The 14327-nt window shown below is 43.5% G+C and overlaps 1 protein-coding gene across 1 annotated transcript; it reads left to right on the forward strand.

The window, feature by feature from the left end:
• The first annotated feature begins 1544 nt into the window (after positions 1-1544).
• On the forward strand, positions 1545-11568 carry LOC117540698. Its single transcript, XM_034207487.1, has 5 exons — positions 1545-1648; positions 7982-8037; positions 9454-9813; positions 10475-10552; positions 10645-11568. Exons 1-5 carry the CDS (start codon positions 1545-1547, stop codon positions 10914-10916), a joined length of 870 nt encoding a protein of 289 aa, XP_034063378.1. The 3' UTR covers positions 10917-11568.
• Positions 11569-14327: the final 2759 nt, after the last annotated feature.

Here is a 14327-nt window from a genome sequence, read left to right on the forward strand (position 1 = left end):
AATAATGATAATAGTCATTTATAAATATCATTTTAGAGCACACATTTGAAATCAGTAGGCGAGGCTGTAATTTCGCCAGCTGTTACTCTCATGAGCGAGGCAGAAAATAATAGTTTGAACATGCCAAAAAGCTGCTGTGTCGTTTATTGCACCTCAAACATTAAAACAAATCCAGAGTTACGTGTTTCTGTACTTCCTCTAAGAGGAAAGGACAGTAAAGAAGATCTCTGTGCCTTCAGGCGTAACCCTCGGCACACACTCAAACATCCAATCACAGAGCTTGAGGACTATCACGGGGTTTGTCAAGAGAAGCGGAGAGAATACTTACTTTACATTACATTACCAGTGAAACAAAACCATCAGACACAAAAGCTTTATAACCAGGGTCTATCTCCTCATGTTCACTGACAGGAGCCTGAATTACCGATTCAGATAAAGAGGACTGAGTGTGTTTCCGCACAGCCGCAATGGCACTTTCCCTTTCCACTGCACGTAACGATGCCACAGCCCCAGACGCTTTTGCTGACACAACCCCAGGCCTGGACTTTCTCTTCCACTCAGGACAATCGTTTCTCCAGTGTCCTTTATTAAAACAGTAATTACAGATACGATTGGGGTCAAATTTACCCCGATTCCCATGGTCAATCCTAACTGGAAATGTATCTTTTCCTTCTGCAACACCTTCACTGTAGTGAGCCCACTCACTACTCTCTTTGTATCCCGCATCTCCACGACCACGGCTGTCGCCAAAAAACACTTTATGGGTCAGAGTAAACTCATCTGCCAGCTTGGCTGCCTCTGAAACTCTGTTTACTTTCTGCTCATTAATGTAGGTAACAACACGGTCAGGCAAGGTACTTTTGAATTGCTCAAGCAAGATAAGCTCAGGTACTAACTCAAATGCCCGAAGTACAGCAGCTTTCATCAACTGGTAATTGCTACTGTTTAGCAGTCATGGCAGCGAAAGCCTCCTGGGCCTTTCCAGTGAAGACACACTGAAGCAGAAGGGTGCGCTCAACATCAGACCAGTCTCGTGCCTCTGCTAGACGCTCAAATAACACAAAGAAAATGTCTGGGTCCTTTTCGTTGAACCTCGGAACTATCCTCAAATTAACAGCAATATCAAATGCTTGATTTACAGGAGGACCATTAAATAAAACAAGGTTAAAAAAACGATTTAACAAAAATTATTATAATAATATAATATATTGTCGGCGGGACCTCCAACGGGACAGGACATAGGGTTGGCAGGACCCCCGGCAGAAGAGTAATCGGCGGGGCCTCCAACGGCACAGGACACAGGGTTGGCAGGACCCCCGGCAGAAGAGTAGTCGACGGGACCCCCAACGGGACAGGACATGGAGTTGGCAGGACCCCCAGAGGAACCTCCAACGGCACTTGAGTAGGGACTGGAGAGGGGACTTGAGATGAAACTCGATAGGAGACTCGAGAGGGGATTCGAGAGGGGACTCGAGAGGTGACTTGAAAGGAGACTTGAGACGGTCGGTTCGCCGACAGAACACGGGGGACTGGAGCTGGCCGGAATGCCGACAGGACATGGGGAGCTGGCGTCGGCCGGTACGCAGACAGGACCCGGGGAGCTAGGGATTCGGCCGGAGAGCAAACAGGAGACGAGGAGCTGGAGTCGGTCGGTACGACGACAGGACACAGGGAGCTGGCGTCGGCCGGAGAGCCAGTACTGGAGCCGAAACCATGGCTGCTGGGGCCGGTTCTGGAGCCGGAACCATGGCTGTTGTGCATGGAACAGAAGCCTGGACTCTGGCTGTGTGAGCCAGGTACTGGTGCACGGATCAATGGCTTTGTGGGCCAGTTCTGGAGCCGGAACCATGACTGCTGGGGCCAGAACTGAGGCTGGAACCATGGCTGCTGGGGCCAGAACTGGGGCTGGAACCATGACTGCTGGGGCCAGAACTGGGGCTGGAACCATGGTTGTGTGGGCCGGTTCTGAAGCCGGAACCATGGCTGTGTGGGCCGGTACTGGAGCAGGCACCATGGCTGCTGGGCACGCAACCGGAACATGGAACCATGGCTGTGTGGGATGGTACTGAAGCACGGTACCATGGCTGTGTGGACCGGCACTGGAGCACGGAACCATGGCTGTGTGGAACGGCACTGGAGCACGGAACCATGGCTGCTGGGGCCTGTACTGGAGCCCAAAGCATGGCTTCTGGGGCTCGGGCTGCTAGCCTGGACCTGCGACTCCTTCGCTTAGGAGCCTTTTGGAGGCTCCGTGGACCTCCAAAAGCCAGACGAGTACCCGAGAACGGCTCCTGGACAGGAGCAGGAACTGGGGAAGAAGCAGGGGTTGGGAATTGGGAGGCAGGGGGCTAGCATGCCTGGGGCTAGCAGGCCGGGAATCAAATGTCGAAAGGAAGTGCAAAATCCAGTCAGGTAAGAACTTAACTAAACATGGTTTCTCTGTTGCCAACCGGTGCACCTCTACCAGAGCGGCCCTCTTCTGCCGAATACTGGACGCTCCCTTCCACCAATCAAAGCAGCAAGCCAAAAAAAAGGTAAATGTTGTAATTCTACCTCAAATGGATCATCTGCTGGGTCCATTTGTGGTTGGTTCATTCTGTTAGGGTGTGTGAAGCAGGCAGGATCCAAATGCAGAATAAACAGGAAGAAATACCTTTTTTCAAGGTCTTTAAGGAACAAACCTCGTGAACACATGTCAACGACAAACAATGAACCAACAATGACACACAGAAAAACCAGAACTTAAATACACACAAGACTAATCACACAAACAAGACACAGGTGAGGAGGGAGGAGAAAACACAGGGGGTGAAGACTTTTCAAAATAAAACATGAAACCTAAGACAGAAAAAGACAAGACACCACACAGCACAGACAGATTGTGACATACAACTTCAGATAAAAATGAACACATGATGAAATATGACCCCCGGTTTGATGATTGACAGGTCACAGAACGATGTTAGAGACATTGAACGTTTCCCATGTATCTAATTTCCGCCTCCTCGCTGTATTAATCAAAAATGTAATCAATGAACTTGTTTCCTTCTTCCATCCCTTTTTTCTGTTTAATCTAATTACTAACAACTTCTAATAATTGTACATAGTTTATGATTTATTTGGAAAATCAAGTATTTTTAAAGGTGGAAATATTTGGGGCTAAACCAGGTCCGGGAAACGCCCCTGGTAAAACCTAATGAACTGGGAAAAGTTATGGGCGCAGGAAAATATTTCCCTAACAATGTTTAACAAGGGACTCTCCTATCAAACAGACAGGTCTCACACCAACCAATGAGACTCCAGCATGCAGACCACATGCTTCACATCAGGACGTTTATTGGCTGCTGCTCAGACCACAGGAAACACATTCTGCCAATCCTGGCTGCAACAAGACAGCCTCGTTGGAAACGCCCCCTCTGTAATTTTAGTTGTGAAATACTCATGTTGTTGTGATCAGACCTATTCACCATGATATCATCTAGAAGACAGAACTGTAAGCACTGAGGTCTCCGCAGTCTCAAAGCTTTACAGGTAAGAACACACGTTTCTACTTTATTATCCCTTGTGTTATGTTCATATTTCGCACCCTTTGGTAATGTTCGGGTCAAATTGACCCGGGACATATTTCAAGTTTTAAAAAAAATACAGAACTAAATTCAACATGCACAATTCCTTATATATATTGTCTTTAACTCATTCCCCAACAATATAAATGAAATATATGATTCGTTTTTGAAAATACTCTTTGCTAGATCAAATTTAACAATGGAAGTGCGTTTTTTGTGATAACAATTTAATTTATGTTAAAAAAAATACACTGTAAAAAAAACTAAGTTTACATTTTGCTCATGCTTTTCTAGGACAAATGTAAATGAAACATTTTTTCATTAATGTTTATTATTTTTAATCTGTCATATAATAATCAAAGCCCTGAAAGAAATAAAGCAATTTAGCAGCAATTGGAACAAGAACCACATCCAAAAGTATTTGGCTGTGAAATATAGAGAGAATGAAACATCCATATAAATGACAGAACAGATATATAAACACAAAGCAAATAAAAACAATTAACAGTCACTATTCATAAAATACAGTATATCCGAAAACTATATTGATGAAGTGACGCTGCAGAACATCATGTGAGTCAATGGGCAAGTCCGTTTAGGAAACACATGATGTTCAGAACTTCTTCGTGTGTACAGCACAGATGTACTTGTTGCAGTTGCTGCATGTAGTCTGTGTCTTGGAGTCCTTTGAGGGTCCTCAGACCTCACAGCTGGCTGTGGGGGTCTTCCAGCAGCTGGCTGTGGGGGTCTTTCAGCAGCTGGCTGTGGGGGTCTTCCAGCAGCTGACTGTGGGGGTCTTCTTGCGGCTGGCTGTGGGGTTCTTCTTGCGGCTGGCTGTGGGGGTCTTCCAGCAGCTGGCTCTGAGTCAAGTTCATCTTCCAATTTGCTGTCAAATTCTGAGTTTACCTCCACATCATCCTCATCTTCAGAAATGTCTTCCTGTTCCACTTCACCGTGTTCCTCTAATGCATTCCACTCACTCTCATCCAGTATTAGCTCCAAGACTCTCTGAGCAGAATATATTTTGGCCATTTTGTTGGTAGATAATTGTAGTTCTGCACTACACTGTTACTACACTGAGGTTATGTCTCTGTTTAGTCCCTCCTCCGGCGTGCAGGTGCCCCTCGCAGTGCGAGAAAATGTAAAATGTTTATACATTTCTGGAAGATCTAAAATGTTTATAATGTTCTAGGATAGTTTTGTGTACACACTACAAAGGGTAAAGATCAAGGGAAAACAGGATCAAACAGCTTCTCTATGCATACAATTGTGTGTGTGTGTGTGTGTGTGTTTGTGTGTGTGTGTGTGTGTGTGTGTGTGTGTGTGTGTGTGTGTGTGTGTGTGTGTGTCTTTAGTTTGTGTGTTTCTGTGTGTTTTTCTCTGTCTGTCTGTCCTGGTATTGTATCCGGGTCAGATTGACCCGAACCTCTTATGAAGGACATAAATGCAGGTGGGCAGTGGAAAAAAATAAAAACAATTCCACATGTCCTTCACAATAAATGAGCCGCGGCCATTGAGTTTCAGGTTGAACGAAAATATCCTTATATTTTTTTTTATTCATTGAAAATGGAAATCGGGTCAATTTGACCCAAACACCACACAAGGGTTAAGGAAATGTATCTCACTGCTGCTTTCTGTTTCTCTCCTGTTGAACCTCTTCTAGAGAACATTCACCACATTAAACCAAGATAAGAGAACGAGTTGGAAAGATATTGACTCAGAAACAATCCGTGTATCTTCGGACCATTTGTTTTTCTTCATTAAACCAGTAAACGGAAGAGTGTCTGAGAGGCTTTTTGCTGTGGGTGGGCCTGAGATTGCTCCATAGGATTTTGGAAAAGAGCTCGAAATAAGGTATGTGGAAACGAACCTGCTTGATAAATGCACGTTTTGTTCAGCCGGATAATATCCACATGTCTACCCTACTTTTATAATGTTCGAATCATAAATCTAATCGATAGATTCTCTTACTATGACCCAGACATAAAATGGCAACTGGACGACCTGCCGGGGAACGGGACATGTACAAGCCCCGATATCCAGAATGAGATACTGCAAATTGCACTTCTTTACTCATCACAAATATATTTGTGTTTATTCTCGTCATGTTCAACAGGCTGTTTGAAATGAGCGACTACGCAACAAAAGGCCTGCAATGTTCCACTATAACCAGTCACAGATTGCATCGATCTAATCGATGGTCTTTAGGAAAACTACACCTCATTGAGGAAAACAGAAGCTGACTTCATTAAACTTGTGACACTGACAGATGATTTGATGAAAAAACACGACATCCTTAACCAGTGCCGATTCTAGTGTCTGTGGGGGCCTTAGGCAAACATTCACTGGGGGCTCCTCGAACCAGCTTTTCCTCACCACGCACAGCCGACAGCATAACCTTCCCATCCCATCACTCGTGGAGGTGTTCTCGTCTATGTCAATATTTGTGTGCCTCTATCCTGAGCACGCAGTTAAACATTTTGAGCATATCAAATGTTATTGAGCGCGCAATTTAACATTGTTGAGCACAGAAAAACTAGGGCTGTCAGTCGATTCAAATAGTTAATCGCGATTAATCGCAAATTAATCGCACATTTTGTATCTGTTCTAAATGTACCTCAGAGGAATATTTTTCAAGTTTTTAATACTCTTATCAACATATGAGTAGACAAATATGCTTTATGCTAATGTTTATTACCATTTGAACAATGACAAATATTCTCATGAATATTAAACACAACAACCTCTGAACCTCTGTGTGTGTGTGTGTGTGTGTGTGTGTGTGTTCGTTGGAGCTATGTGCAACTCAAGCCATATGCTCGAACGGGAGCTGCCTGGACGCTGCAATCATGTTGCGCACTATCCGTGCTGAGTGTGCTGACTTTTCGTACAATGTCCCGCTGTCTGGCTACCTGCATAAAGTCAAGTGCTCGGTGCAGTTGTGGCGAAATGTCGCTCCTCTGTTTTCATTTAAACAGCTCCTTATATCCGTTAGCGCAGCTAGCTAGCACCAGATGCTAACAACAGCAATACACGTAAGGTGTCTCTCTCGCTCGAGCCACACATACACACGCCCTGCCGGTCCTCCCGATGGCCAGTCGGTGCCTGCTGGTGAGCGTGGAAGTGTGGTCTGCCACAAGCAGGCAGCAAAAGCGGGGCTGTCCGCATCAGCTTGTAGATGGTATTTTAAACTCGATGCGCTCTGAAACTACAGGGCGGCCGAGGAAAAAAATACACATGCGTTAATCGTGTTAAAATAATTAGTGGCGTTAATTTTTTTTTGCGTTAACGCGTTATTAACGCATTAACTTGACAGCCCTAAGAAAAATATATTTTGCAAGCACAATTGACTCTAAGCCTTCTCACAACAAATGTGCCACAAAACCAACCAATCGGAGAACTCAAGGAGGTCCATTCTGACTGGCTTATTACAGTTAACATTGAACGGGCTGGGCCCATCTGATTTGTTTTGGGCCCACCCACTCTTTGATATCTGCCTACGCCACTGATTAAGGGGCGGGCTGTAAAAATAATAAGGCTATGTCTAAAATGGACAACATTGTTAGGAGATTTAAACTATACAGCAATTCTGGACTGCTGTATGGATGAGTGATACGAATATGTGTTACTATAAGTTCTTGATAAAACTGACACTGTTGAACTCGGTACTAGTTAAACTGCTCCCAGAAATAAAATGAAGTACTTACTGTGTACTTTCTGAGTTATCCTCTGTCACAGTCCCCGTCATACATAATGCATGTTTACTGCTGTCTTTGATGAGTGATACAAATAAAATGAACCATTAGTTCTTAATGAAATTGATAATGCTGGACTCTGTAGTAGTACGCCTAGTACCAACAATACAATGAAGTACTTTAACTGTGTTTTTTTGTGATCCTCTGTCAATGTCCCCTCCTGATCCTATACATATATATATGTGAAGCTGTACTGCAGACTGGACTTGGTTTGCCACTTTATTTACACCAAATACAGTCAAGAGGTGGAACAGTGACAACATGGCTGTTAAACAAGAGACATAGTGTTTATATTGTAACTGGTCATGAGTTTTAACATTCACAGGCATTTTTGATGCAGAAAAACATGATGATGTATGAAATGTTATCATAGTGCAGAAAGTGGAGACCGAAAGAATCTCACACACACAGCAATACTAACAACTATATTATTATACTGCTGTGCATTAATGCAAAAGCTCTGCTGTGTTCTCTGATCTCAAAGCAGAAAGTATTTCCTGGTTCAGTTCAAATTAAATATAATGTTGATATCTGGCGCCACCTAGTGTCAGACATATGTTACTGTTCCTAGTGTCAAGTCCTAATAAGGCACGTGGTAAAGACAGACTGCATGTTTTATAATGTGTGACATTTGATATGTGTGTGTGTGTCCTCTCACAGGAAGAAGATGATCTTCCTCATCCTGCAGCTCCTCTTCCTCACCTCCTGTGTCTCTGGTCAGTTCGTCTCTTTAAAGCTGTTCTCAGTAAAGCAGCACAGGAACATATCTGCAGTTTAAAGAGTCCCTCTGTGTCTCCTCCACAGAAACATAGCTGCAGTTTAAAGAGTCCCTCTGTGTCTCCTCCACAGGAACAAAGCTGCAGTTTAAAGAGTCCCTCTGTGTCTCCTCCACAGGAACATAGCTGCAGTTTAAAGAGTCCCTCTGTGTCTCCTCCACAGGAACATAGCTGCAGTTTAAAGAGTCCCTCTGTGTCTCCTCCACAGGAACAAAGCTGCAGTTTAAAGTAGGGATCGACCGATATGGCTTTTTCAAGGCCGATACCGATTATTAGTAATCAAGGAGACCGATAACCGATATTTGGAACCAATATACATTTGCAGTAAAATCAGAAAATCTTGGTGTCAAAATGTAGAATAACACAAACTCCAACATAACTTCTTTGAAAGGCATTTAAGCATATATTATGTTTAATGCATATTTAAACATCTTACACCTGGTTTCCTCTCTGTGCCCTTTTCTTTAGTGCAGTCATCTGCAATGAGTTAGAGAGAGAGACAAGAAGTGGGGCTGCAGGCTGACATGCTTAACTAACAATAATGCTTAATTTATTATATCTGTCTATCTAGCATAACATCTCAATAAGCTGCTAGCAACTGCAAAACACTAGTGCTAGCAAATGTTTTGCAAACTATTAAAAGTGAGGCTATTACAGTAGACCTAACGTTAGTCTAGTAGCCTCACTTCTAATATTTTGCTAAACATTTGCTAGATACATGTTGGCTAGCTAATGAGCTTCACATATCAACCCTCTGTGTCTCCTTCACAGGAACATAGCTGCAGTTTAAAGAGTCCCTCTGTGTCTCCTCCACAGGAACATAGCTGCAGTTCAAAGAGTCCCTCTGTGTCTCCTCCACAGGAACATAGCTGCAGTTTAAAGAGTCCCTCTGTGTCTCCTCCACAGGAACATAGCTGCAGTTCAAAGAGTCCCTCTGTGTCTCCTCCACAGGAACATAGCTGCAGTTTAAATAGTCCCTCTGTGTCTCCTCCACAAAAACATGGCTGCAGTTTAAAGAGTCCCTCTGTGTCTCCTCCACAGGAACATAGCTGCAGTTTAAAGAGTCCCTCTGTGTCTCCTCCACAGGAACATAGTTGCAGTTTAAAGAGTCCCTCTGTGTCTCCTCCACAGGAACATAGCTGCAGTTTAAAGAGTCCCTCTGTGTCTCCTCCACAGGAACATAGCTGCAGTTTAAAGAGTCCCTCTGTGTCTCCTCCACAGGAACATAGTTGCAGTTTAAAGAGTCCCTCTGTGTCTCCTCCACAGAAACACGGTTGCAGTTTAAAGAGTCCCTCTGTGTCTCCTCCACAGGAACATAGCTGCAGTTTAAAGAGTCCCTCTGTGTCTCCTCCACAGGAACATTTTTTGTGAATGTGACTCAGACTTTCTATCAGGCAGAGGAGAACCAGAACATCACCCTGGAGTGGACCTTCAGCACCAGAACAGACACTAACTTCAGCTCCATTTCTACCATCTGTCACCTGTTTAATAAAAAGCGAATCTCAGTCCTGTTTGAACTACGTGAAGGTGTTGAAACCCGAGTGTCTCAGGATCCACAGTTTGCAGGACGACTCCAGTGGGACAAAGACGTCCTCACAGAAGGACGCCTCACATTTCATATCTCCAGACTCAGGACCAAGGACTCTGGGTTTTATGTGTGTGACATACACACATCTGATGGGAGTAGCTCTAAGAATTGCTGGCTCAACGTCACTGGTGAGTAACCTCAGTAGAAGTCTAGAGGCTCCATAGAGCCAAATACTAATGCATCTACATCCAGTATGTTGCCGCTAATATTGGATCACATTCGCCAATAATTGAACAGTTAAAGGTGGGGTAGGTAATTTTGGAGAAACCAGCTCGAGTGCGCTAGAATTTGAAAATACACAACCGGAAGAAATCTGCCACTTCCTTACAGAGCCCCTCCTCCAACACACAGGAACGCGCACATGACCAATGAGGGCACAAGATAAGTTTGTGCACAGATGGAAGGCTGACAGGCAGGTAGGCCATCCAGTTACTTTAGCCGGGCCGGCTCAGTTGATTGGTCGTGCTTTTTACAGTACCACGGCTTCCACTGATGACATTTTTTAATGGATTTTTTGTCAAAGCACTTAAGATATTCATTGCTATCTGGATGCTAAGAGCATTCCATGGAATATAACAACAAGTGTATCTCGAGCCGGTTTCTCAAACTTACCTACCCCATCTTTAATATATTGAAAAGGAAATGGCAGATACTCAACAAAGTGTGAATGAAAGACCAAAAGAGTCCTGCTGCTCAAATCTTAAGAACGGCTTGTTTTAATGGTTTAAAATGTTCACAACTCATTTAAGAATAAATCTCTTCTCACAAACCAACTGTGATCCAAACCAGCCCCACACAGAACTCATTTTAGTGGAAAAGGGGAGACTGAGAAGCTGGAACCACAGGATGTTTTTCAGAAGAATGAAGGTTGCAGATTGTCATGTTTTCACTCTAGATTAAACCTGTTATTTATTAACACTAAAATGGTTCCTCATGTAATTTGCTGTCCTTTTCCACAGCTGCTAAAGAGCTCGAACCTCAGAGACCAACAGAGAGTCCACAACCAGAGAGTCTGAGAGGACTCTGGCTTATCGTTGGAGTTTCAGCAGCTGTTCTGGTTCTCTTTGTCAGCATGGCCTACATTGTTTTAATAAGATATAAGAGAAGAACCCACAATGCAGCCATACATACGGGGAATTTATCAGAGAAACAAACCATCCGGACTTACATATATATATATATATATATACATACTCAATCTGAGCATAAAGTGAGACCATCCAACATCTGATTTAAGAGTCAGAAAATACCTCAGTGTAACCTCTGTAAAGTGTCATATTTATAATTATTTATTTCAGCCTTCAATGTGAGTTTGATCATTCAGCTGTAAGGTCATCAAACCCTGTGTTTACTGATGGATATTGTTACCATGCTGCATTTAAAGGTGGGGTAGGTCATTTTGGAGAAACCAGCTCGAGTGCGCTAGAATTTGAAAATACACAGCCGGAAGAAATCTGCCACTTCCTCACAGAGCCCCTCCTCCAACACACACGAACGCGCAGATGACCAATGAGGGCACGAGATAAATGTGTGCACAGATGGAAGGCTGACAGGCAGGTAGGCCATCCAGTTACTTTGGCCGGCTCAGATGATTGGTCGTGCTTTTTACAGCGCCACGGCTTCCACTGATGACATTTATTTATGGATTTATTGTCAAAGCACTTCAGATATTCATTGCTATCGGGATGTTAAGAGCATTCCATGGAATATAACAACAAGTGTATCTCGAGCCGGTTTCTCCAACTTACCTACCCCACCTTTAATGTGCTTTTATAAATGTTACACATTATAAATAAATCACTTTTTATTTACTTTTTTACTTATTCTGCACAATCTGCACTGCATGTCTTACAGGAGGAAATATTTGGAAATGTTAAATTAGATCGATTTGTAAATGTTGTAAATGTATTATTCCTTTGTTATAATAAAAGTGTTTATTCTTTAACGCTATTGTTCATCCTCATGTCTCTCTGTTTCATGAACACTGCAGCTGCCTTGAATAGAGCGGTGCAGGGATGACGTATTTACCCGGAAGTGAGCTGCTGGTTCCCTCGACAAAAAAGCAATGGGATTTCTCCATAGGATTTTGGAAAAGAGCTCGAAATAAGGTCTGTGGAAAACAAACCTGTTTGATAAATGCTTGTTTTGTTCAGCCGGATAATCTCCACATGTCTACCCTACTTTTATCATTTTCTAATCATAAATCTAATCGCCAGAAGCAAAATGCTAACGTTACGCTATAAAGGAACTACAGCCGAGTACAGCAGCACGACTTCAACGTCCCGCCAACTCAAGATCCGTATTCAAACACACAGATTCAAAATGATACAAGTTGAAGCGTTTGTTTTGACAGTTAGTAGGAGGCAGGTACTTGCTTTCATGCAGAACACGGCAAACAAACTTAGCGGGAGTGTTTACGTGTTCAGCGTAATGATGTACAACGTCCTCGACAACTTCTGTAGTCCTATTCAACGAAACGACAGGTTACGTATTGCAACCCTAGTTCTATAAGCGCAGGCGGAGCCCTCTACTGGACTCTACGGGGACTACTCTTCATCAATGATACGCAAGCGTTCACACACTGAATTTGCATAATCGTAGCCGGCCAATCAGGGCGAGCCTATCTGAATGCGAGCGCAGGCCTCACAGTATATAAAGCAGCTACACCTCCTGACTGTCATCCTACACCCTCTTCAGCGAGCAGCATAGGAAAGACAGGGCCCCTAGGTAGAGGGCTCCGCCTGTGCTTATAGAACTAGGGTTACAATAAATAACCTATCTCACACAGGCTCCGCCCTCTACTGGACTCTATGGGTACAGTGGGCTGTTGCTGATCGGAGACCCAGCGGAAAATACCTCCAGTCCATCGGAAGCACCAGCATCTTCTTCGACACTATAGGGGAGGAACAGCAGAACAAAAACGACAACAACCCTTGTAAGATACTTTATAAATATGCAAACACAAACTACAAATCCAAAATTGCATATGTGTAAAAGGGGCACAGATTTACGGATGTAAAAGATAGTCTGGGACAGGGACGTGCACAGGTACGGGTTAATGTTGCCCGGGCAACGGCCCGTTTTGCCTTTTTGGCTGACCTGCCCCTCTGGAGAGAGCGAGAGTTTGTTTTTATTTTGTCTGTTGTGGCCGAATCACCATGATGAGCCCACAATTAGTATTGTAGCGTCTCGCTGCGGGAAACACACTTTGTCAGCGCTGTCATCTGCCGCTGCGTTAAGACCACCTCAGTGTCGGATTTTGGAAACTTGATTTTGAGTTGTCTCATGGCAGTCAGGGTATAAGGGACAAACCAGGGGACTTTACGTCCTCTTGATACCGTCAGTTATTTACAAAAAACACCTAAATATAGCCTACTTGTTGTTATTGTGCTTCTGTCTTTCTGAGTCTTCTCATCTGTAAACTCGCTCAACGGGTCGCTCGCTCTCTTTTCTTGATCGCCCTCTCACGGGTGAACAGTTCAATGTCCCGCTTCATTGTAGGATTTCTGCCATGTCTCTACTTTAGTTTGACCATCTCTGTTATTAAGTTATGGAAAACTATATAAATAAGTAATTAGATACCTACCGTTACTGCGCTCATAAAGAATGATAAGAATAATGTGTATTGAACTGGTTTCATTAATTAGTGAGTTTATTTAAGGTAATTAGTTAGAGGCCCTATTTTATCAGCATGTCTGCACAGCAGTTACAATGGTCTGGTCAAACTACATTATAACAGAATTGTCACCATTTTGTCTTTAATAGTTACTAACATTAGATATGTTAATGAGATATGGACCGCAAAACAAAACATGTCCCTGTTTTTAATTTTTAAAATCAAGTCACCGAATGCAAGTAGTCGCCTTAGCTTATTTTGTTATGAGATGTGAATTACTGTTCAATCTAGTTGATGTAATAATCGTTTGGTTTATTTTACATTAAAAACAAGTTACAATTTTCAAAAGGTCTTTATCGGGGGGGAGGCCCTTTTCCCAGTTCAGAGCAATAGCCCCTCCAAATGTCTGTGCACGTCCCTGTTCACAGAGGGTGTGAGTAGGTGTTCTCCCAGTGAGACGCATGCTTCCCATCAAGGGAGTTGTCTCCTTCCTCTGCTCCTCCCATTATGAGCCTTGTATCAGCTGCACTGTAACTCGAGCTGAATTTCATGAATACTCCTCCTGTCTTTCCCGGACTGCGCCGGACATAGTAAGACATGAAATCCAGAAGACAGCCCTCTCTCTGCAGTCTCACGTGTTAAAAGGTAAGAACACATGTTTCTACTTTATGATTGAAATGTCTCTCACTGCTGCTTTGTGTTGGTCTCCTGTTTAACAAACTCTACAAACACACAGTCCAACAGACCCTGGATATCTCTGAGTTTTCTGGCTTCACTAACAACTGGGATCTCGGTGAATCAACCGAGAGTTTCTCAGCTCGGATACAGGAAATGGGCGGGGTTAGCAACATCTAACCAATCAGAAACAGGGACGAGCTAACTGACTGCGCGTCATTCTAAATACAGAGTGTTTTCCTGTGGCCCAGATGTGGGAAGTACAATTTTGAGGTACTTGTATTTTACTTGAGTATTTCCAATTATGCTACTTTGCACTTCTACTCCACTACAATTCAGAGGTAAATTGTG

This window comes from Gymnodraco acuticeps, unplaced genomic scaffold, assembly GCF_902827175.1.
Source record: "Gymnodraco acuticeps unplaced genomic scaffold, fGymAcu1.1, whole genome shotgun sequence".
Taxonomy (NCBI): Eukaryota; Metazoa; Chordata; class Actinopteri; order Perciformes; family Bathydraconidae; genus Gymnodraco; species Gymnodraco acuticeps.